Genomic DNA, 23401 nt, shown 5'->3' on the forward strand with positions numbered 1-23401 from the left:
TTTTTTATTTGATCTATAGACACTCCGACAAAATGTCTTCCACATAGGGAGATGCACTAGACTTGACACATCTGAAAGGAAAATGTGACACGCAGACTAAACAGTGAGTTTTCTTGATCTCCTGTACAGAAAGCGACGGTTTGTCAATTCTTGCGATATCCTGCATCACGGTGGCTGCTCTCCTGCTCTTGACTAGTATCGTCATCGTGGTTGTTTGTGTGTACCGGCTGAAGAAAGACGAGACGAAAATCCAGCCAAACCACGTCCGAATCTGCACCACCCCGAACACCACAATCATCGATACCGTGACTGCGAACACGCCAGATTCCAGTTTAATAGCGCCATCACCGTCGGCATCGGAGCCAGGGTACCTTTCGCTGGAAACTTCTGAACGAGCAGCTGAGCTACGCGATGAAGAGTCTTTCGTCCCCAAGAGACTGTCCTACCTACGACCTCTACGCGAGTCTGGTGTGTCAAAGTGCTAGCAAGCTGCGAACTCATGAATTTCACATCTTAGTGACTGATTAATGTACGTCACGAGAACACTTTTCCCAGCCGTCCGAAAACGCCAAAACACATGTTTGTCATTGTACACCACAGTATAGCATGGTGACTTGACAGAGCTTTTATACCAAAGTGTCGATACGAAATGTACTATATAGAAATATTGTTGATATACTTTCAGATTTTTTTCTGTACCTCATCTCACAGACGTGTATTACTGCTATAAGTCGTGTTTTATACCTCTATTATCTTTAACTTTTCAGATACTTCTAACTGTTTTTGATCTGATTTAATGTAGAATACTCGTTTTCTTCATCTGGTCAAAATCATGTCCAGAGGCCTTTTTTCCTACTTGTCAATGCAACCTTTATGTTTAATATCGAATCCCCGTTGACCTTTGAACTTAGTCCTGACTATAATTCATTTGTTGACAATAGCATTGCATACTGGACACAATTCAGTGCGTGAAGTCTGCCAGGCTGGTACTTCGTATTTCAGCATATTGCAAAAACGACAACAACCATGTTAACAACATCAAAAGCTGTTGTTATCCCTGTAACGTTGCTGAGTGTTTTTAAAGCGTGATATCCGTTCTGCAAGCAAGAATAGGGTTATAATTTACATTTACTATTTGCAGGTATATATCCCATAACACGATGTATTTGAATTCATTTTTCATTGTTTACAGCCTGAGAGAATGTGCAGTGTTTTTACGTTGTTTGTTGTTGTATAAAGTTATTACCACATATCAAGTCAGTTTGTTGTTAGCCTCAAAACTTGCGGCGTAGAGTGGACAACTTGGAGTTGCGGCATGAATTAAACGCTCCTCGCAAACTTAGAAGCATATCAACTGAGGTCAAAGCACTTCGGGACAGATAATCGGACTCTCAAATTTTTACAATTTTTTTCTTATCTATCTACTAATCACTTGAGAGGGCTCATTTTAAAGCTCTTGGCGTAAGAAAAATTTCGAAAACCGAAAATTTTATTATGCTCCCTCGAGTTAACACAGGGATGGCAGCCATTTTGAAATCTGGGGTAGTGTAAATTTGTTTCTCTTGACCCCCAGTTTTTATTCTTGATTTGAAGAGTATGGTTAAAGATTTCTTGAGTTTTTAGCAAAATTTCAGTCTTTCACTTTTGAGCAGCATACTACCTTAATACAGTACATTTCACCTAGGTACCGCAACTCAGCGTACGAGACGGACACAATCCACGTACAGAACACACGATTAGCTTGGGTATCACGGACACATTTCAAAGTCACCGACTCGTCGATTTATTACAGTAAACCAGCATGGGACAGCCGCTCTGTCTAGACTGAGAGATACACTTGATCTACAATGTATGGCTTTTTAGTTAATTTCTGTTGAGAATACCTTCACCTCTTGAACTCTTAGCTGAAATTGTACAAGAAAAAGTTACATTGTAGATCAAGTCTGGTCAACTGTCTATCTCTCAGTCTAGACAGCGGCTGCCCCATGCTGGTTTACTGTAATAAATCGACGAGTCGGTGGCTTTGAAATGTGTCCGTGATACCCAAGCTAATCGTGTGTTCTGTACGTTGATTGTGTCCGTCTCGTACGCTGAGTTGCGGTACCTAGGTGAAACGCACTGTGTATTTACGCTGCTGCATTCGACTAGAGCGGGGTTATCGAATGCAGGGCTCTAATCACGGCGGGCTGTTGTCTTTCGAGCTGTCAGCGTGCGCCTTGTTCTGCTAAATTAAAAATTAAGTTGGAAGAATGACACATTTCTAGTGGTAATATGAACAGGTTTGGAAAAAACTTTTTCGAGCCTTTGGGATTACAATGGCTGCTCTCACTGTCTCGCTCGCTTTATTTGCTCACGTTATGGTAATTATGGACACATTCTTACGGGTGGAGGGATGAATGAAGGGAGGGAAGGGAGGGGTTATGCTGGTTGTTGCTTGTTCTATTTTTTGTGCATCTATAAATATACATGTGTGTATGTTTTCTTTTTAAATACCAGAAAGATAGATTTTCGTGACAAAAAAGCCACCGGTGTCTTCGTTGCAACGCCTGATACCGGAGTGAAGCAAACAGCGTTGAGGTGAAAGAAAGCACGCCACCACACGACACGTATACTTATTCTCTCTTTTTCATTTAACCATTCTCTTCCCCACGATGAAAGTCCGCATAGTTGCAAACGTCCCTTAGCTAGTGTCATTAATTTACTTACTTACCATGCCATTCAGGAAAGCCTAAAAATAAAACTAAAGTCTTCCGTCGACTATTCCAAGCTCACGATAAATTTGACAGCTCTCTTTCAAACCCTTAAGGGATAAGCACGCTGTACGTTCATTAAATGATATCAATTCGTGATCTATCTTTTGCGTGCACGTGAGGTGCATTTCAACCAGAAGACCAGCTTCAACCTCCAATATTTTCGTTCATAGCACACTCTACCAGAAGTACCTAAGTATAGCGAGTGGGAAATTTCTCATCTCAGTGGCTGCTGGGAGAAAGAAATTGTAATCTAATTTCAGACACAGGAATAAACATTCGATTTCTTGGTATGACGAGAAAAAGGAAAGTGGGCCCCGGGATTTATTGATCACCTTGACTCCGATATCAGTCATCAAGGTTATTCCCCATTTGGAATTTTGTCGTGCATAAGTGGAGAAATAAATGTTATTTTTGACATCAATTGCCGTAAGGGGGTCAGCTAGTTTACGACGATGCGCACGTGTCTGACTTATCAACACCGCCTGCTTTGCTTTGTTATTGTTGACAACTAAATTCTAGTCCAGACTACAGTTATTTTACCAACAATAACAGTGCATTATCGGCACACAATAAATAGTGTAAGCAAGGTTACTACTCGGTACATTTCACCATACTTTCCTCACAGGAATAAATGTCCCTGTTTAAAGAGTAAAACCTTCAAGTTGAAATTAACCTTAATGGACTACTTTTGGTTAATCTGTTTACAGCAATATAATCTACACCAGTAGTTATGACATCCTGCTGCAGTTGTAGTTTTATAGCAGTCGTCATTATATATTGAATGGCATTTTCTAAAGGCCCGTTCGCAAAACCACGGTGTTTTCTTCGGGGTATTATTGATTTGCCAGAAGTATAAACATAACCATACTGTTTATTGACAAATAAGGAGAGAACAGTCCTTGGGTCCCTATTTAAGTCTGTTGACGACACTTTGTTTTGACGGGTCTGTTTGCGGCCATATTTTGAGCTATGCTACTGACTTAGTCTATTTCTGTGAATGTTGAACAACAGAATAATTTGTAATAGTCCCCGTGTATCTCTTATCGTTCAACGTAAACAAAAACCGTTTTCAGAGTTCGATAAGCAAAAACCGTACTCAACTTTAGCCAACGCTATATGCAGTGGAACAGTAATAGTGCTGTATAGGCTGACCGCGATACAGGTAGTGATGCTATACATAGACCATGGAAGCGAGATGGGGCTACCCGAGTATCGCGTCCGATAAAACCAAACAGTATAAAGCGAACAACTTAAGACGCGCGGTTTTCCGAATAACATAAATTACTGACGGTTGAATGGTAAACCCTGCGATAAGTTAACCCCTAGCGCTAATTTAATTTTTGTCACCCACATTGAATATAACCGAGACAAATATTTTTCCTGATTTTTTCAAAATTTTGATCAAATACTTAAGCCTCCAATATTTTCGTTTTGATCAAATACTTAAGCCCATGAAATTTGGGCCAAAACTATCAAAATAATTACGAAAACAATCATAAAAAGCAGTAAAGTGTTGCACAAAAATTTTGATGGGAAAAATTACTGCACTAAGCTAGAGTAAACATAAATTTACTTATGAGTTCTTGCACACAGGTAATTGCCGCCTATCGCGATTCACATCTCTTGAAGGGTAAAATTTACCGCTAAGTTTTTGTTAGGCTTTGTTAAGCAAGCCTTTCTGTCTTTGCCTATCAGCGTATAGAAAACACGCAAAGGGCTTCGTCATTCGGATCTTCCAGTGATATACCTTTTGCTAACAATGTCACCTGATATATCGATAACAAAACCACTAGGATTGCGCTTGCAAGAAAGCACACGACACATCGTCCAGCTTTTGTCATGCGCAGATAAAGGGGTGAGTCATTGCTAATGCCGTTGAGAATACATCACCACCCATCGACTCTTAGTCATACATGTAGGGGATGCCCCTGTCTCTCAAGTCGATCAACTGATTACCGTAGTAATTCCATATCAGTTCGGGTTCTCGTCCAAGTTCTCAGAATAGAAAAGGTGTTTTTTCACTGCACGTGCACAGCGCCCCTGTGATATGCACCTTGATGAGCGAAAGCTAGGAATGACCTAATGATGGCGCAATACTATCGATATTGATATCACTGTGATCACATGACCGACATACCGATCGGCGTACCACTGACCACAGTGCAGTGGGACTCTTTCAATCAAAGTCCACCAACTCGTATATCGGTCGCTGTCAATACACTGTGGGAACTACTTGCACTAGAATATGACGAAATTATTTTAAAAAACCAGGAAAAACAAAATGTGGGAAATATGCGCCACGGTCGACCAAAGCATGCTATGTTTACTTCATCAAATCATAGACTCTGGCTCCACTGTCTATCAGTACCAAATAGACAAAAAATGTTTCTCTAGGTATTGGGTGATATAAACAAATTTATAAGATTTAAGATGATGATAAACACACATTTAGTGACATCCAAGCACGATATATTTTTCTGCACAGGCGAATAACGCAGAGCAGAGTTACCGGAATAAAGCGTCATGTAGTATGCTGTAGCATGCAACGCACAATACACGTACAAATATTACCGTTTACATACACCATGGCATGCAGAGAATGTCGCAAATGTGAAAGTCTACCATCCCCATTGATGACCGGGTCGTTCATCAAAGGGACAGGAATTTCGACAAAAACCACGTTGTAAACCACAATACATGGTTAACGGGCTGGCGTCTAAACGTTCTTTTATTGAGCACCCGGGTCATGTTTAGGGTACGATCTTGATAAATTTTATGTATTCTTGACTTTGAATCCTTGTCATGTTCATCTTATGCGGGACCGAGAAAATAGGTGTAATATAGGGTAATTATTCGAAAATTGTTCAAATTTTCATAAATCGACATAAAAAAGGAGTCTAGAAGGATTTGTATCACACTTTGAACGCTGTAGCCATTTGATAACTTGAACAAGAGTACCGTAAGAGTAACTCGAACGCGGTAAGTCTGGGTATGATTGCATACCCCCCTCTACGTGGCGCTCATATTGTGTAGCAGTTTTCACAAGTTATCTGAGTTCACCGAGATACTGTCGTAGAGTGGCTGGCTGTACGTTCAAAAGCACATTATACTCGGTGGAAAAAATCTCTATCAGCAGGACACTGAGAGTCGGCGACCGAACACCCAACGCTGGCGGTGCCCTTTGGTGAATGCCATGATAATGATTGTGTTCCATGTGTGCTCTTCCAGGAATTTCCTGTGACCACTTCCGTGCGTTAACGTTGTCCAGCAGTACTTGGTGAGAGAGTATGGAGGTCGCATTTCACATCGGTCACAAACGCATATCACGAACAGCATGACCAGTGGACGTTGGCCAACACACTGCGGTCACCAAACGCAGGTTACTTACAGGTCTTGTTGTCAAATTGATTTATATTTATCAGCCATCGGTAGACGGGAGTAAGTAACGCATGGCCTCCTAGGGAGGGCAATAGCTTCAATTCACCACAGATAAAAAGAAAAATTTATTTGACTGTGAATTCACGTACTGACCGAACAGGCAAAGGCGCATACACACAGATCCACCCACGTTTTATAGCACGCGGAAATATCGTATACTTTTAAAATGTAGATATCGGTAGATGAAATTATAAATGAAACATTTTTTGAACATTTTCAATAAATATTGAAGGTAATGCGGTTTTTTGTGTGAGTGCGGCCATGTTACTTCAAGTATTATATCCGGTTACGCCCAATCAGTACCGTCAAAATAATTTATCTGTGCAGGTAATTACGATTAATACTGATAGTGAACTGATAGCCATAGAAACGTAGGGCAAGTGCACTGTCCCCGCTCGGGAAGGGGCGGGGGAATATTGTCAATATGTAAACTTTGTCGAAAATATGGAGACTTTTCATTCTTCAAGATTTCCGTTCAAGGTGTTTTTCACCTTCGCCTCTTGCAGACTTAAACGGGAAGGATTCAAAGTTGTAAGTTGGGGCAATAGCCCGTACGACGGAGGAGGGTGTTCCAAGTTAAATCTCAGAGCACGCGTCCATGTTTTCGTGCGACTACCCAGTGATACACACAGCGAACAGTGACGTTAATTAAGGTCTGTGACCGAGGAATTAATTTTTAATGGGAAATTAATTTATTAAATATAGGTTTATCTTCAAAGTGTTTGCCAATCTTCAACAAGAGTTTGCGATGACAGCCTGCTGTGGCTCTGCGTAGAATACCTTTACGGTCGGTGAGGTCATTGAACTCTCACATGCAATGCTTTCAGAGAGCTGTGTCCGCTGTCAGGGAACAGGTTACTGCAATACCCTATTCTACAAATCCGAAACCAGAGCCTAAATTTCACTCTTGCTTTGATTTTGATTTTTGCTATTATTTTTCGACATACTTGAGTTCGGCATAAACGCCTGCACAGGTACAAATCAAACAATAGCGAACGGTCAGTGAACTTTAGCTGGACAGAGCAACAACGACAACACAGTAAACCACAGGGGTACGGTTGACCTCAGAGTGGTTCCGGTCCAATTAACGCCCCTACAGTCGGCAGAGATTGTCATTTCGTCCTGTACCTCTTAAAAAAAAGAAGAACATGTAAAAACTCAGCGTGATCATGGTTTAGGCTAGCAAGCGTCCTCCGCAATCTATATTTTATCGTTAGCAGATAGGACTTGCTATTTTTCAGTGACCGCGAAATGTGATCTAGTCAATTCTTACAGGGCGACCACACGTTTCAGGGTTCACGCCAATGAGCTCCCACGCCCCCGCCACACCATCGTCTAACTGTAATCTAAACACTTTACACAGAGTGTGGGATGCAGTCGTACAAACAAGCTTGTCAAGATATATGCCACGCACTCCTCCGGCACGGGAACGGCTAAATCAAAAGTTCACTGCCTCGTGCCCTACTTTCACCAAGGACGTACACGGCGCTCCCTGCGAACCTCATAGCACAGAGCTCGATAAAATTTAATGTGATCCACCCTACAAATGATTGATGATCACAATCAGCATAATTGTATTCAGTAGAACGTGATATGGATAAGGGTAGTGAACTCAATGAAACGTATTTATTACGACTGATGAAACGTCTGTGCGACCTGGCGGTCATTGAATGCAATCCTTCTGTCCGTGGCTATATTTCAAACGAGAAAAATAGATACATATGTATGGTTTGAATTATGATCGCTCTTTTTTTCAAAACTGCACTAATATATCTTGTCTTAAAGAGAGGTAAACTTCAAGTTGATCTTGTCGGTGTCTATGGAGCCTTAAGTACCAGTTTCAGCACTGATCGAGTCTGACATGGAGTGGGCCGGGGAGCAGACCGTGACAGTGCCCTGACTCTTTAACCTAAGTATTTGATCGAAGAACGGCATTGACCTCCTTATTTAATAGGCCGAGGACGCCTTTATGTTGAGTGTACAAGTCCAAGTTCAACCACAACCCCAGGGGCTTGCAGTAAAAGATCGGTATATTCGGGTGTAATGCCAAAGAGGAGTGCTCATTATAGCAATAATAGTAGTTGAATGCTTACATAAACAACACTTGGAGTTCAGAGGCAGCGAGGGCATGTCATTTGGTCACATATGCTTGAAATGTTTTTTTACAGCTCAGTTATATCAAATTGAATTCATTGCGAGTATCGTACAGTCAATGCCATTTCTGAACAGGTAACAACAGAACAGTAGCCAGGAAAAATGTGTCTAATTGAAAAAAAAATAAACAAACAAATAAATAAATAACTAAATAAATACGTAAAGTAAACAAAATTTAGTGGACGGGCGCGCTCTCCAAAGTGTCTTGTTTACAACTGGAAACAATTAACTAAAATCATAAATCAGCAAAGGGGTTGTTTGGCTTGGTGCGTATTGTACGCTAATTGTGTTTATAAAATCTACCGACGACTTTGTTCGGCGGGCGAGAGGATATCACATGACGGTTTTATTGCTGTGTATAGCCTTGAAGACCTTCACAGGTGCGCGTGCCCGGTTCAAGGTCGCGCAGACGGTGCGCGCCGATTTAAAATTCAAGTCAACATATTATGCGCTCGAAGTCGAAATGGACAAATAGTAAATTATCAACAATGATTGCGTAAGATTCGAATTAAAAGTCGTCAGTCGCAAGTGCAAGGCCAATCCTGCTGCTCAGCGAGAACCATGAACCGATAGTCAAGGAAAACAATGATCACAAAACATCAAAGTTGGGGATCTGAGGGATTTTCCAATCGGAAAATGCCGCTGCCGGTTGCATTGCGCAAGGCTAAAACGGTGGCCCAACCGGTGCAGTGCTAGGTGTCTGTCATATGCCTAGCGCGTGACTTCCCATATATCGACCATGCCGGCCTTTCTATTCACCGTGTTGCGTACTACGGCCTCTCGCGTTTTGCGTTGTGTCGATCAGTGATACAACCGAATTAGCACATGACATTTCGAATTCGATCCAAACTATGGTAGAATTTTGACAGGGGCTGTCGCTTGTATCTGAAATGCTACATTTTTTAGGAACATCAAGGCGCTAAATGCATGTGCTGCGCTCGCAACTTAGATACGATTACTCGCATGTTTATGATGTTAGTCGGAAATACTGGGACGATATTGCGCGTGTTGGTTTCGCGGAATATATGCAAATTACGGTCGATGACATTACGGGAGTTCCCCTTGGAAGAGATTGTCTCATGTGACTATCACATGACCTTTATAGCAAGAAGCCATTGGAAGGTGTTGATTAAAATGGATGTTGGGAGAAACCTAATGTAGATCAACCAAAACATTGAGCTTTTTTCCGTATTACTTATTTATTTTATTATGGTTCCTTACTTTTATTCGAAATTATATAATTTTAATCTTGCATAACAAATAGGACGATTTACAATTGCTTTCAATTGCAAATAATGCGTATGTTCTTTGACGTTTGTACAGCCAGAACTTACATAAAAGGCAATAGCAAAATTTGCATACTCGGTACCAACCAATAGCATTTCGACTAGTACCGAAGGCAATGCAAATACTACACAAAACGGTTTTGCCCACGTTGCAAATTCCACATGACAGAAGTACTCAGGCATAGAAGGATCCATACTAATCAATCCAGCGAATAACTGTGTCTCATTCGATTAAGACGTCGTCAGCAAAACGCAATAGCTTCCGAAATGACGTTCGAAGAAGGTGATCAAGTAACAAGAACAGAGTAAGTGGTTATTTATCTTCAAATTTTGCGTTTTGCGCCCTGACAACTGCGCCGTTGAGTGATGCAAGAATGAGCTAGTGTATAACGGACCGGCCGGGTGGATTCCGGACTGTGTATTGATGAGTCATAACGTACATACAACGTATTGTATTTCCAGTGTTACCACGCCGTACAGGTAGTAGAAGCCCAACGCAAGAAGTCGAGTTGTTCGTACGTTTCAAAGTTCCAAAAATTACAGTCAAGGATGGAAATCTCTGAAAACTATGCATGTTAACTGATTGTTTCGTAATGTGCACGAAATCGACTGGCGACATCCGTCGGTTACAAAAGCCCACCGGGAACCGGCCCAGTGTACTTGGTGGGAGTTGGAACCGGTCGAGTTGTCATTTGCATACAATCGAATTAATGTTCAAGGTGGGAATTTGGCGATGCGAAAACAACCTGTTTTTCTTGTCGGCAATGCACTTTGATTGAAATATAGAAATTTAGTATTTAAGATAAGAATCCACAAAAAAGGCACACCTGCCACGACAGACAAGCTAAGACGTTACGTATGAAGGTGCGACCATGCGGGGGTGTGGGCCATTTATCGTAGTGTCAACAAATGGGTCAAATTCTTCAACTGCTCTTGCGGCCAGCCAACTTCCTCTCTGGCCTGGAATTCGGAAAGCCGCCGAATTTTTTTGATGTCTTGAAATATTTGTCCAAGTTTACCGGGGTATTGTTCTTTTTCGAACTTCCTTGGACAAGGAATGCGACTGGGCATTCGCAAATAATAAACAATATTTTGGCAAGGCAAAGCATGGAAGTTCAATAGGGAATACACGTGATGGCTTGGCAGTAGTTGCGACCGGAACTTCAACTAGCTATACATGCATACATACCGTCAATATTGATGTAGTTGTGCACAGGCATATCGACAGAAGGGTTGTGTCAAGATGTTCTAAAGGAAACGAAGGTAGTTCATTATTGAAGCAGAGTGCTTTTGTATCCATGTACTTGATCTTCCGAGTTGTCAAAAGCATCTGTTCTTATATTTAAATTTAATTCTAACGGTTTTGCATACTTTTCTTTTCCCATCAGATCGAACCCTCCAAACATGGAACTTCAGGCTGGAGAAGCCTTACGCGAGGTTTTGGCCAAGGCCAAGGACGAAGGCCGCCTCACGCACGGAATATACGAATGTGCCACGTTACTTGGCAAGTAAGTAGGAAAAAAACACTTTCATTCAAATTTGTTTCCTCTCTATAAGGCGAGGGATTCTCCGAAATCACGCCCTGTAAAATAAAAGGGAATGTACGATGACCGGCAGCTACTATAAAACCCGGACTTCCGCGAGTCGAGCCCACTGTCGTGTCTCTTGTTTTGATGTGCTCGACAATGGTGGGCACCGTGCCAAGAATTGGTGTGGAGTGTAGGTTTTGATAATGTTTGTGACAAAAAACCGACAAAAATTCGCTCAGCCACAGCTAATCCCTTTTTTCCTATCGCTCTGCAGTGTGAAATATTTTCTTGCGCGCGTGACACCGAAATGCCCTTGACGGAGATGCATTTTGATTATTGCTTAGGCAAGGTTGCATCATTCCATTGTACGAAGCTTTACCTGGGTGTCAATGCGTGCGAGGTCACCGGGAAAGGTCATCGCATTTCTGCGGTAATAGGAACGTGAATGAATGAAAATTCGCTTCTGTTCTGAGGGCCAGCTGTTTTCGTAAACATGTTGACCCGAAAGAAGTTGTTTATTGGAAACTGTTTGCACTGCTCATGATGTTACACTAATAATTTACCGGCTAGTAGATGTGGTGCAGAGTTGTTTGCTTGGTGAAAAACTTTGAACTGATAAATGTTTTTCTCCTTTTTTTCTACCCAGGGACCCAGACAGCGTCCTGCTGTGCTTCCTAGCAGACAACTCTTTGGGCGACGTTGCATTGCACATGCATTTTACTCTCATAGAAGCTTTCTGTTGGGAGAACGAAATCAGGCTAATGAAGGTAAGCTTTGATTTTGTGCCCTCAAAGTGCCAGAATATGCACACACTCACAAAAACGCAAGGAACTAAACTTTGGAAAAATAAATCCATGGCATTTCGGTCATCCTTTGTCATATTGAGACATACAAAAAAAGTGTATCTAGTGTACAACCTGACTGAATACCTAAGGAATGATAGGGGCTCAGAAATTGGCTGTTAGTTGGATGGCAAAAAATTGGAAAACAGTCCCTCTCTATGCACAAAATTATAAGCTAGTGACCTTCAGTGAGGCATTGAAGGAAATCAACAAAAGCTATTCCCAGGGACACTGTTAGAATCAGTGCAATTTTTTAATGAACAATGTGCATTGCTTTGTTTGAACAGCCAGTCTGAGAATGTCGCAGGTGTTGTGTGTTCTCATTTCGGGACCCCTTTGTAACTGACATTCCATAGATATGCCCATGATTGCCGGTCTTAGGGCACTTCCTGTCACACATAATTCCTTTTAAGGGTATTGGGGGTGCCAGCTTCCTCAGGTAAGGGGTCAAGTACTATACTTTCCAGCCCATATAGGGCACTTGTTTGCTTTGTCCATTATTAGTTACTCCTGTTGTGAGAAACAATTAAGGTAGCGACTCAGGTTCATTGTCACTTATTTTCAATCCTCATTTTCACAAAGAAGACGTGGTCACACACCCAACATGTGGTACTTTTTTATCTGCTTGGTCACCGAAGAGTTCAGAAAATTTGTTAGTTTTTTAAAACAGTGCGCATACGGCTGTTTTACTCAAAACACGTATTTTTTAGTTTTTTACTCAAAAAAGTGTAAGTGCAAATCTCCAATCGGCCTTGGTGATCTGTTTACGGCAATCGATGGATGGGTATACTGGGCAAAAAACCGTGTCCCGGATTTTTGAAATTCGCTTTTGTTTTCGCACAATGCACCTTCAAAGTGTCAACTTGACGTTTTTTGCATAAATTATCGGCCTTTGTTCACGTTTGTCAGGATATCTTCACTTCCAGGCCCTTTATCGGAAATCTGAGACACGGTCTTTCAGATATATTCATTCACTGTCCACAGGTGAAAAATCAGGCTAGTCTGTCCAGGCGCCGCCGACTTATACTTATTTGAATAATGTACGCACTGCCAAAAACGGAACAGAGAAAATCGACGATTTGTGTAAACGACCTATGCGTCACACATTGTGACCAAGAAGTCCGACTCGCGCACTATTTTCTGCGAATTTTCTTACACCAGGACTAAGTTGAAATATTGAGAGTCGGTTTTGGGAATTTTGAATATGTTTAGGATTGCAGATCGTGTGAAAATAGAAAGAAATTATACACTGAACTGGCAAATGCTTAGTGCCAGCAGTGGATGGTATTTACACAACAAACACAGAGGGGTACTTAGCGATTTAATCCATTTTTGGAACGTTTAACTAGTAGATTAACTGTATACTGTTGTCTCAACGGTTACAATCTGGTTATACCAGAGTTCAAAGTCGAGACGAAGACGTCGAAACTTGCGTAAAAAAGTCTACCGATCGAGACTTATGTGCTGTCGTCGCGCGATCGCGTCGGGCATTCACTTGTTCTTGACTCAAGTTGTCTACTTCCTGTCTCGCGATCGGCAATTTATGCATGTTCTTTGTGAAAAGTGATTGTCAAGTTCATGTTAGCGCTGACACTGTGCGAACGGGACGTCACTTGCTAGTTTTCCTACCTCAAGATGAGACGAACACACGTAACTCTTGACAACATAAAATGTCTGTCGTATTTTCTTAGCTTTTGCACCGCACTGCAAACTTGTCGCCCTTTGTTACGACGGGAGAGATTGACTCGTGTTATTTTTTCAAACTCTATTTATATGTGTTCTTGTACCGATTTTATCAAACTAATGATAATCACGCCGTAGCGTAGAACAGTGCAGGCTGTCATCGACAGCGTGTTCCAAGAGACAGAGTATCGACTAGTCTACAGTGGAGTCACTCGACTTGCGCAATACCATTACCAGCGCACACATAATTATTTCGGAGATTTTACTTTTACTAAACTTTCGATGACTGACCTCATATAGCAAAAATTGCTAGTTTCAGCACTTCTAGAAGTTGAGCCGGGTTTGTTTTACGTTCAGTGTTGAGGTCCAGCTAGCAGCTGTGGAGTCTGCGGGTAATTGATAAGTTTAGACAACACGTACACAAGAATCATTTGTGAACCCTCGCAATTCACGTTTGATGTAATTTAATTTTTGGGTTATATTTAAAGAAAGAAAAGGCATGAAATAAAAAAAAATATTTGCATTTCGTTTCGAAAAATTAGTAGATCGGTGAACTTGCTCTTGTGAATCTACATTATGTGTGTATGAACTCCTGCACTGGCTTGGGAAACTCCTTGACATAAATGTCGCGTGATGTCGGGTACGGTGTTGTTCAAGGTTTCTCAGCAGACAAGAAAAGACTGCACGATAGAAAACTCGAGTTTAAAAATATAAAAGAACACGATACTTAGGAACACCAAGCATGTACAGCAAGAGTGATAACATTATCGCAACTAACAGAAGTTTCATCTCGCTCAGGCTAATTTTTGGACTAGGGTATGTAATCAGCATAGCCTAATATGTTCGAAAAGCAGCGTGTCAAATACTTTCATAGTTGTTGAACTGAGCTAGTCTCCGTTATCGTCTGCGTCCTCGTCCAAATCTGACTCTTCACTGCATTCTGATCGTTATTGCAGGGAGTATGAGCCAAAGTCGGACTGTTTTACATTTAATCGACCTTTGCGCACGTTGCCGTCTTTTTCAGGTCCGCTTTTGTGGACCTCGCTTGCTTTTTCGACGGTACGGAGCGCGAGCACCGGCTTACGTCTGCTCGACGTGTTTGCCGTACCGATACTTGCGGAGTTCAAAACGCTGAGCATAACGTTGAAGATAGCGCATGCGCACTATACCGCCAAGCCTATACATAATCTCTGCGTGTTTATTAAAGATATCGCGGTCGGTAATCCGCGACCGTTAAGACAAAAGGGAAATAATGGCACGCGGTGTAGCTGATAGTTTGCCATTTTAGTAATATTTCAGGAATTTCCCGGTACGATGTGACCCAACACCTTTCCCCAAAAGAAAGGCCACGTGTCAGTGGTTCGAAATTTGAAATAAAAAAAAATTGCTAAAATTGACCTTTGAACCTGAGTCGCATCGTTAAACTTGTAAAATGAATCTGTATCGGTTCTTTTATAGCCAGGAGTTCCTGTGAAATATTAACCAATCTAGCTTTGTGTCCAGTTATTTGATTCTGTGGGAGTTGAAATATGTGAATGTGGTGTTTCAACATTTCTGGTGATATCCAGGGTAATTCAATGAAATAGAATAATATGTGATTTAGCTTCGCCCAGTTTTATAGCCTATTTACCCTGATGTGCCGTGAAAAAAAAAAAACATTGGATGGTACTCTTGAGCAAACACACCTTTCATGTTGGACAAACTTGGGTGTGGTTTACCTGCACATTGGAAAATTAGCAATAAGGAAAAAAAAATATTCCGAGATGGAAAGAGAACGTAGGCACCAGTCAGCTGTTACAAAGTAAATCCCGTTGTCGGCCTTAATTTACAACCCTTGGGTGTGGCTGAATTTCAACTCTTTTGTGTTCACTCCTGATACTGCCAGGCACCCGTTCAAACAACATTTCAGAAAAAAAACAACATCAATTTAGATTAGCCATATGTTTGCATTTTTCTTCAGTTTCATTGCAATATTTGCTGGAATGGTAGTTTTTTAAAAGCCAATATTGCAGTAGAAAGTAAGTGATAAATGAAATATTGCAAGTCAGCACGAACGCGTGTAGCTATTTCAATATTGATTGAATGTCGGTGAAAGTTGCAGAGGGCATGTCATAGGAACAAATTTTATCTGGTACATTGGTTGGAATTTAACTTTTACAACTAGACCTCAACTTATTGAGTTCAGGTTGAGTAGGTATGGACAAAGGCCCTGCACTGACTGCAGTGGTAAAAGTGTAGTATGTCTGATTGCGATTAGAAATGACTCATCAAGCCTGACTGACCTAGATCACCATGTGATCACAATGACATCACAAGATTGCGACTAATGACTTTGTACAATGCCGTTTCAACACCAAGACCCCCCATGGGCCCCACCTGTTAGATAACAGTGAGCCTCACCCATAGAGAGTAATTGAAAAAAGTGTAGCCATTGAAAGTAAATGCACATAAATTATCTCCATAGCAAGACTGTACTACTCGCAGGACTGCCCTGTCTGAAAAAACCTGTGTGCATAAGCCAGGGGATTAAGCATGGTTCCAGACTCTGGGCATTTAATTACTTATGCTATTCACATATCTCAAAGATAATCTTATGTGGTGGTATGGTCATATTTGTTGACTGTTGTGTCATAGTAACTCTCTCCCATTGACGTCAGAGACCCCATTAGCATGAGAAAGGATATTCAGTGGGTCTAGCTGGTGCTGTTCCCTTATTGTGTGAGCGGTTCTGGCTTTTGTCAATGTAGCTTGGAGGTGGTGCTAAATTTGGAACAAAGCTAAAAATAGATCGCGGGGACCAATTTCGGGCCTATATTGATGGAATTGAAATTGAAAAGATTGACGCAAGTCTTTTGTGTGTTTTGAAAAATGAGAAGTCACGAGAGCTAAGGAAAAATAGGATTTTGGAGTCTAAATATAACCTCAATGCTTTGAGACAAAGAATAGTACTATAGTACGGAAATTGTTGTGGAAAATTCCTGTAATGCAGTGGAAAGTTCCCTTGGTCAAAAACGATGAAGACATGAACACATCCTTTAGCAGGTAATGGCAACCAGCCATACAATGCTAGTCATTTAGTTTCTTATTTTTATTCACTTATCGAGTTCCCATTGCATTTTGGGATTTTTCAAAACCCTGTCCTTCAAAATAATTTTTCTGGTTACACCCTCCATTGGGTGCACTTGACAATGCACCATAGATTTCTGAAAATAAATCTGACCTTTCCCTTTTCTTTTGTGTGTTTTAATCATAGGTTGAAGGTCACCAAGAACTTGTGAAAATCCTGTCAGATGTCAATGACAACACTCCGGCAGTGCCAAACAGTGAAGGTCAGACTGCCCCGGTCAATCCTCACGAGTTCTGTTGCATCACGCTGCAGTGTCAACACGAGGCAGAGAAGGAGACTGCCTTGGAAACACTGTTGGAGTACTATAGGGTGATGTCAGACGTCACTCCCTATCCCCTGGTCACTCTAAACAAATGAAGGAGATGACAGGAATCTAAGGTGAGAGAATTTACTCAATATGTGGAAGATATCTTCCTTGGAGTTTACCATCAATATCGTGCAATCATTGTACAATGTACACTATGGAATGACTCACATTGAAAAGCACAGTGGTTGCTGTGGCCCAAATGTTGGACACGACTTGAAAAATAGTACAAATAAACATCAGTCATTGATTACATTGAAAATTATACGGTCATATAATATCAACATTATGTATTTTGTTAATTCGAGAATATGTGTATTTACCAGTGCTGATCCATGTTTTGCAGACAAAATGACTTACATTTTGATTTCTTCTCTATTTCTAACACAGGCTGCCCACGTTTCGAAGCAACCTGGCTTATCATTGGTCAGTACACATGACCAGCATGGCCGTTGCTTGATAGTGACCCGCCTGAAGTTCCCTGTCTTCGCGCCCTTTGACCCCAGCTGAAATGGGTGAGGTTAATCAGGGATGCCTTATGCTACGGGGACAATGATTGGACATCGCCAGAGAGTACAACCAATCAGAGATCTGGTACCAGACGATGTCAAGGAGGTCCAATTATGCAGATATATACGTGTTTGCTGTTATTAACTGCATTTTTGTCTGAGTAGTACAAATCCAAGTAGACTGCTGGCCAGACACTGTACGAAAAGACAAAAAAAAATATCTAGTAAATAAGAAGCAAAATATCCCCTTGATAGAGGAGGAGAAAAAACATCAAAAATGAAAACAGGAATAAAAAGATGCAAGCCCACAAATGAAGTTGTGTTAACAATGGATATATACAAGAACTTTTGGAATTATGAGACTTTCTGGAGACATTGGCGACCAAGAAGTCTTTTCAACTCAGAAGATCTTGGAGATGATCAAAACAAGCTTGTAGAAAGAACTCTGTATACTTTTCCAATGATAGAAAAAAATTGCATTTTGTTGTGCGATCTTCTAGGATATTATTGGCTGTCTGTAAATGTAAAATCTCTTTGAAGTTAGTCAGTCCTGGATTTTTATTTACTTGGTTTTCAGGTTTATCAGATGTACAGTAAGATTACTAAGTGTGCATAGTGAGTCTGTATAGCTGTCACTCAACTAACTTCTTGCATATTTGTTGGCCATTTTAGCCATGGCTGAAAATTAAGAAATATTTTTTGAGTTTTTTTGAAGCCTAACAGAGCATGCCCACCTTGGTTTCAACAGGTGTCATGCCAAACAAGAGGCACCACCATTTAACCGAATTTAGTCCATATTCCAAGTCAACCTTTGAAAACCGGCATATTTTACTTCAAACCAAATTATCTCCTCCCATGTCTATCATTTTTCATCCACTGATCCAAAATTTATGCAGGATTGTACTGCTGCACATGATGAACTGGCAGATTTTTTTTTTATTTTTTGATCTTTTACTGCTTAGCATAATGTACTCATTATTATTACGAAAAGACTGAAATAATTATGTGTATGCGCACATGGCATGTGTTGTGTTCTCTGGAATTTCTAGTGATGCACACCACAGATCTTTCTATTCTGCTGTGTTCAAGTTTTTTCTATTTTTCTAACACAGCCACATTGTGTTAGAACCACCTTCTTATCTTCAATTGTAGAGACATATTTACACAAAGGTGCAGGGTAGAAATCTCAGTTGTAGTCCAAAGATCTGTTATTATTGAACATTATATCTCGCCACTGGCTGTGTATACCTTGTGTAAGCTAGGCAGAGTTTCTCCCAAGGAGATTATCTGTGAATTTTAAGTTATGTAAAAGGGTCCACTGCTGGATATGGTGCTGCTAGTTTAGAAATACTTTTTTTTTCGCACAAGTTTACCAGACCTCAAATTTCCAAGAGATTTCTGAGAAATGCTGAAATTGAAATTCTTTTATTTTTGTTTGCCAAAGATCTGTAATTATTATTTTGAAATGTCTTCCCCAGGGAGGAGAAGTTATTTGCCCTTTCCAATAGGGTCAAGTATGCAATATACTGGTTGTGTATCACTCCTTACATTTATTACACAGATGTGTAATATACACTCAAGAGTGTGTTGTTATTTGTTTAAAATGTTAAATTATTGCAAATTTAAGTTCCATTCCCCCACTGTAGTATTCTGGTCTTGGAACAGTATCCTTGTAAATAGATAAATACAATATTTAAGTTGTCTTCTACAAGACATGTTAATGCACATATACAGGTTATATGTGAAGTATGTAAATTTATATATATATATTACTTCCAAGTGGTTGATAATTAAACATGATGTATTTTTTAAACTTTGTAAATTTAATTAAAATATTTTGAAAAGATTGAAATCATGTGATTGTAAAATAATTATGTGTAGTACTTTTTGTGTGGTGTGAATGTATGTATGAGTGGCTGTCTGATTTAACTCTCGGGTTTGTCCAGTTTTGCTGAATATTTAAGAACTATCAACATTCTCACAAGCACGGGGGGGGGGGTTTCATTGTTGCTATGGTTACCAGATTTGAGCAGTTATGAATTTGCAAGTGAAGAAATAACCTCCAAAGTTTGAGGCAACATTTCCTCGTATACTTATTCAGAATATGTGGTCCTACACGGAATCTAGTGATAGCGTCTTTCCCCCGGGGTTTTCCCTTTTCATGATTTCTGCGAAGGGAGGCACATCCGGGTATCTCAATATCTACTGTGGAAGGCCACTCCGTATATATGAAAACAATAACGAGGTCATAGCCTCTGCATTTGGCCACTGACATATCTACTGTATGTGATTTGACCGACCTGGCCAGTTATTTTCGACAGGTGGTTCATCTTTCCGAGTAGTCGATCGGGGCTTCCGTACGTCAAGGGCGCACCCACCCCAACCGTTACCCTTATGCCTTGTCTAAAGATCGGGTCGTATTGTGTGACCTGTAAGATTGCACAAGTGACCTGCATAAGGGCCCGGGAATGTACAATTGAACACGACTTTAATGGTAACCGACACAGGACATGCATGCAGAAGGAGAGGGCCCAGTGATGTCACTCTGAACGGGTGTCTTGGTAGTTGTTCGTTCCGAACTAACCAAAGCAAACAACTTATTTCCGTATCTTTTACGGACAAAACGTTCAATTTTTCAGCAGACGAGATCGTTATGAATCCTGTTATCTCAAAGTGTAGAAACGACCCAGTGGGAGAGGTCGAGGTATTATTTTCAGACATCAATCGTTCTGTTACGGGCATGTCGTTGACCCCCAAAAAATCACCTTTTTCATAGTACCTCCATGGGAGGGGTAAATTATTTGAAGAAATGTTTTCACTTTAATTGCAAATTTGCAGAAGCAAGCGAACGTACTCCGCAATATCCAAAGGGAACTGTTCAAGGATTATTCTTTAGAAATGCAGTGCAATGCAGTAGCTGATCTACATGTACGTCAAGAGAGAGTAATTTTACTGCGAATGAATATTGCGTAACGTCAATCCACCTAGCCTTCCCTGCAAAGCGCGATGGCTCTGAGAGACCAGCGCGACTCGGAATCCGTTGGATTTACTGATCACAGGTCGTCGACGTCGAAAAGTTGCGCAAGCTAGAGTTGAACAACCGTTTCTATGATGAGCGACAGACAAAGAGAGCAATCGTTGCTTATCTCTGCAAGCTTTAACTTGGGATCACCCTAATTATTCGAACTTTTAGCATAGGACAATTCCGGACCTACAATGTGCTTGCAAGTTCCTCGGTGCGGATATGCTGAGCTGTCTATCAAAACAGGGGCAGCCAACATATCTGTGAAAAAAACTATTCGTGACATTTTTCTCGGCGAGTTGGGAAATGTTTTCCTCATTGAACGGGAAATTTCATTATTTTGCGTAGCATTCACTTAGAAAGACTCTATGAACAGATAGGGAGTACGATGCGGTTCAGTATTTTCGGGAGTGTGCCAACCACTGGGGGAACGAAAGGGTAATATGTAGGAGTCTTACGGGTAAACAGAAAAGCGATGGAGGTCCTCTTGCGATTTGGGAGGGAAGGAAATGATGGGGGTGTTTTTACATGTGACAGGAGAGCAATCATGAACAGCGTTTATTTTCCCCTCAAAATTTTGAATACTTTCAAAATACATTGCAATAGCATATTTGCATGTAAACACACAAAATCAGTGTCATCTCGTTGACTACCCTTAATAAACTTGACGAGGCCTGCAGACTGCCAGTGGACAGTGGAACGAGCAGTCACTCGGTAGTGCACTGTCACTCCATATTTTATAGGCTATAAACGCTGTCAATGGCATAGTTTTCGTGACATGTACCCATTGTACAGGATAGACTTTGGCCAAATTGTATGAACGTTATCGCTACATCCTTAATTGATGACGTCAAGAAAAGCAACCTTTTGACCCCAGTAATGCTGAACCAACAATTCCTCAGAAGAAGTGACGTAGTATGTGTAAGGTGGCGAACGAGATCGTGAGGCAAATGCCGCCGCATGCAATGCTCTGCAATCACACAGCACAACCTAGACCATAGAATAGACAGACAGTTAGATAGATAATTAGATAATTAGATAGATAGATAGAAGGACAGATAGATAGAGATGGAAATGATGAAAGTATCTGTCCTAGCAAGTTGCCAGTCTGATAATTCCATAACAGTCGCGGGATATTTCCCTAAATTGGTTTTATGTAACACTCATTATACTTGAAGAGAAAATGTGTCTAACAGTATGGTCAGGTTTTCATCTTCGCTCGCCAAAGTCGAGCAAGGACGCTCCCTTGCTAACGCTTAAAGAAAGCGCAAAATTTGGGTAATTTAAACAGGATTTTGTTCTAAAAATTTGTATCGGCCTAGTAAGTGTGAAGAAGATAGGTTGAGTCGCCAAAATATAATATAATCGCTTGCGATTTTGTCAAGTCCTTAGTATATTCACAATTTTTGGTGGCGGGAGTGTGGTTTAACTTTTAATTTTGGACAAATGTCACGTTCAACGTGTATCATAGCTGAACAAATTGCGGCGGTCCTCGCTTCAGTTTCCTTGGCTATAACATCAAATCGGATTAAATAGGCGATTATCAGGTGGCTTCGTCTTTCATATTTTGGACGATTTTGTTAATTCACGTACCAGGCATCGGCATTGTCCACATGACATGGAGCGTTAGAGCGCGTGACTGCAACGTGAATGACCTTTCTGTTCAGTGGAGACTGTCCTCACTGGTTGCGACCTTGGAACACATGTACCTGGGTACAGTACTGTGCGGCACGTACACTGGAGACTGTACCATGCGGTATATATGGTGTTTGCACAGCGCACCTGTATAACAAAAATTTATCTGCAAATTAGTGTGCCAAACGTCATTATGATGATATCACTGACAACCAACCCAATGACGACGTCAGACTCGGTTCAATCATACAGTACATGTCAATCCAACCGCCTTTTGTTGCATGTCAGGTGCACCGATAAGTCCCAATCCCGGGAACCCCGGGACACATTTCCCCGTGAGGATACAATTACTACCGGTAATTCCATTATTACTGTCTTCTTTTGTTTCTCTGTCCGTTATTTCACTATTCTTTCAAGAGCGTGTCCTCCATGCGAGGTTTAGTCACATAGCTGAGTACCATTGGAGTCCTTTCGCATATGCATGTCACCGCATATCAGAAATAGTGTAGATCAATACGCGACCTTGTCAGCGATTTTCATAGAGAGGCAACCTGTGTGTATACACTGCCGTCCGTAACTGCTGACCCATTTTTAAAAGGACATTTGAATTAAAGGAAGGCCGGGACTGAGGTAAAGGTTAACTACAGATATTGTTTTATTCTTTTATTTATTCTTTCACAAATAAGTAATACTGGATCATGGAGACATAATGTATCGTACCACTTTGATTTTTCAAGGATTCTATCTTCAAGTTTCAATTATCTACTAGGCCTATCTGGTAACATTTCCGTTGACTCTTTATTTTCATTCCCCGTCACCTTTTCACTCTTGCCTTCGCACGTTATCGTCCGTTCACAGTGGATATTGCTTAGCGGTACCAAATGGTGGAAGAACCGTCCATGATTTCTCACCTCCATTTTGCCTGTTTCCATAACTTCACTTTGCACGAACGGTCAGTCGCTAGTCGTGTCGGTAGTCGACTTTTCCCCCCCCCCCCCCCCCGCCTCGGCACACTACTCTTCTTTCCATGTGTGAAACTTATGGTAGCGTCTGAAGGCTGCAACCGGAACGCTCTTTGACGCTGATTCGTGATGATTCCAGTCATATTTGATTTAATTT

General features: G+C 41.1%; 2 protein-coding genes across 4 annotated transcripts in view; both read left to right on the forward strand.

Annotated features, from left to right (window-relative positions):
- Positions 1-1256, forward strand: part of LOC139138454 (uncharacterized) — a 35188-nt gene extending 33932 nt beyond the window's left edge. The window contains exon 5 of the mRNA XM_070706840.1: positions 130-1256. Within this exon, the coding sequence (XP_070562941.1) occupies positions 130-485 (356 nt within the window). The 3' untranslated portion in view covers positions 486-1256. The remainder of the gene's footprint in view (positions 1-129) is intronic.
- Positions 1257-9668: 8412 nt separating this feature from the next.
- LOC139138455 (growth arrest and DNA damage-inducible protein GADD45 alpha-like) lies at positions 9669-18386 on the forward strand. 3 transcript variants are annotated; one of them, XM_070706842.1, is made up of 5 exons: positions 9669-9936; positions 11020-11139; positions 11807-11927; positions 16939-17190; positions 17507-18386. In XM_070706842.1, exons 1-4 carry the CDS (start codon positions 9899-9901, stop codon positions 17167-17169), a joined length of 510 nt encoding a protein of 169 aa, XP_070562943.1. In that variant the 5' UTR covers positions 9669-9898; the 3' UTR covers positions 17170-17190; positions 17507-18386. The 3 variants fall into 3 exon arrangements, with proteins under 3 accessions (XP_070562943.1, XP_070562945.1, XP_070562944.1); XM_070706844.1 differs by lacking the exon at positions 9669-9936 and adding an exon at positions 10332-10350; XM_070706843.1 differs by lacking the exon at positions 9669-9936 and adding an exon at positions 10839-10894.
- The last annotated feature ends 5015 nt before the right edge of the window (positions 18387-23401 follow it).

The sequence above is a fragment of the Ptychodera flava genome, chromosome 8, assembly GCF_041260155.1.
Source record: "Ptychodera flava strain L36383 chromosome 8, AS_Pfla_20210202, whole genome shotgun sequence".
Taxonomy (NCBI): domain Eukaryota; kingdom Metazoa; phylum Hemichordata; class Enteropneusta; family Ptychoderidae; genus Ptychodera; species Ptychodera flava.

Bases quoted from the DNA above. Each gene is read 5' to 3' on its own strand.
- LOC139138455 (XM_070706842.1), top strand. From the start codon at position 9,899: ATGACGTTCGAAGAAGGTGATCAAGTAACAAGAACAGA. The intron at 9,937-11,019 runs GTAAGTGGTTAT...TTTTCCCATCAG, and splicing joins GATCAAGTAACAAGAACAGA to ATCGAACCCTCCAAACATGG. The intron at 11,140-11,806 runs GTAAGTAGGAAA...TTTTCTACCCAG, and splicing joins TGTGCCACGTTACTTGGCAA to GGACCCAGACAGCGTCCTGC.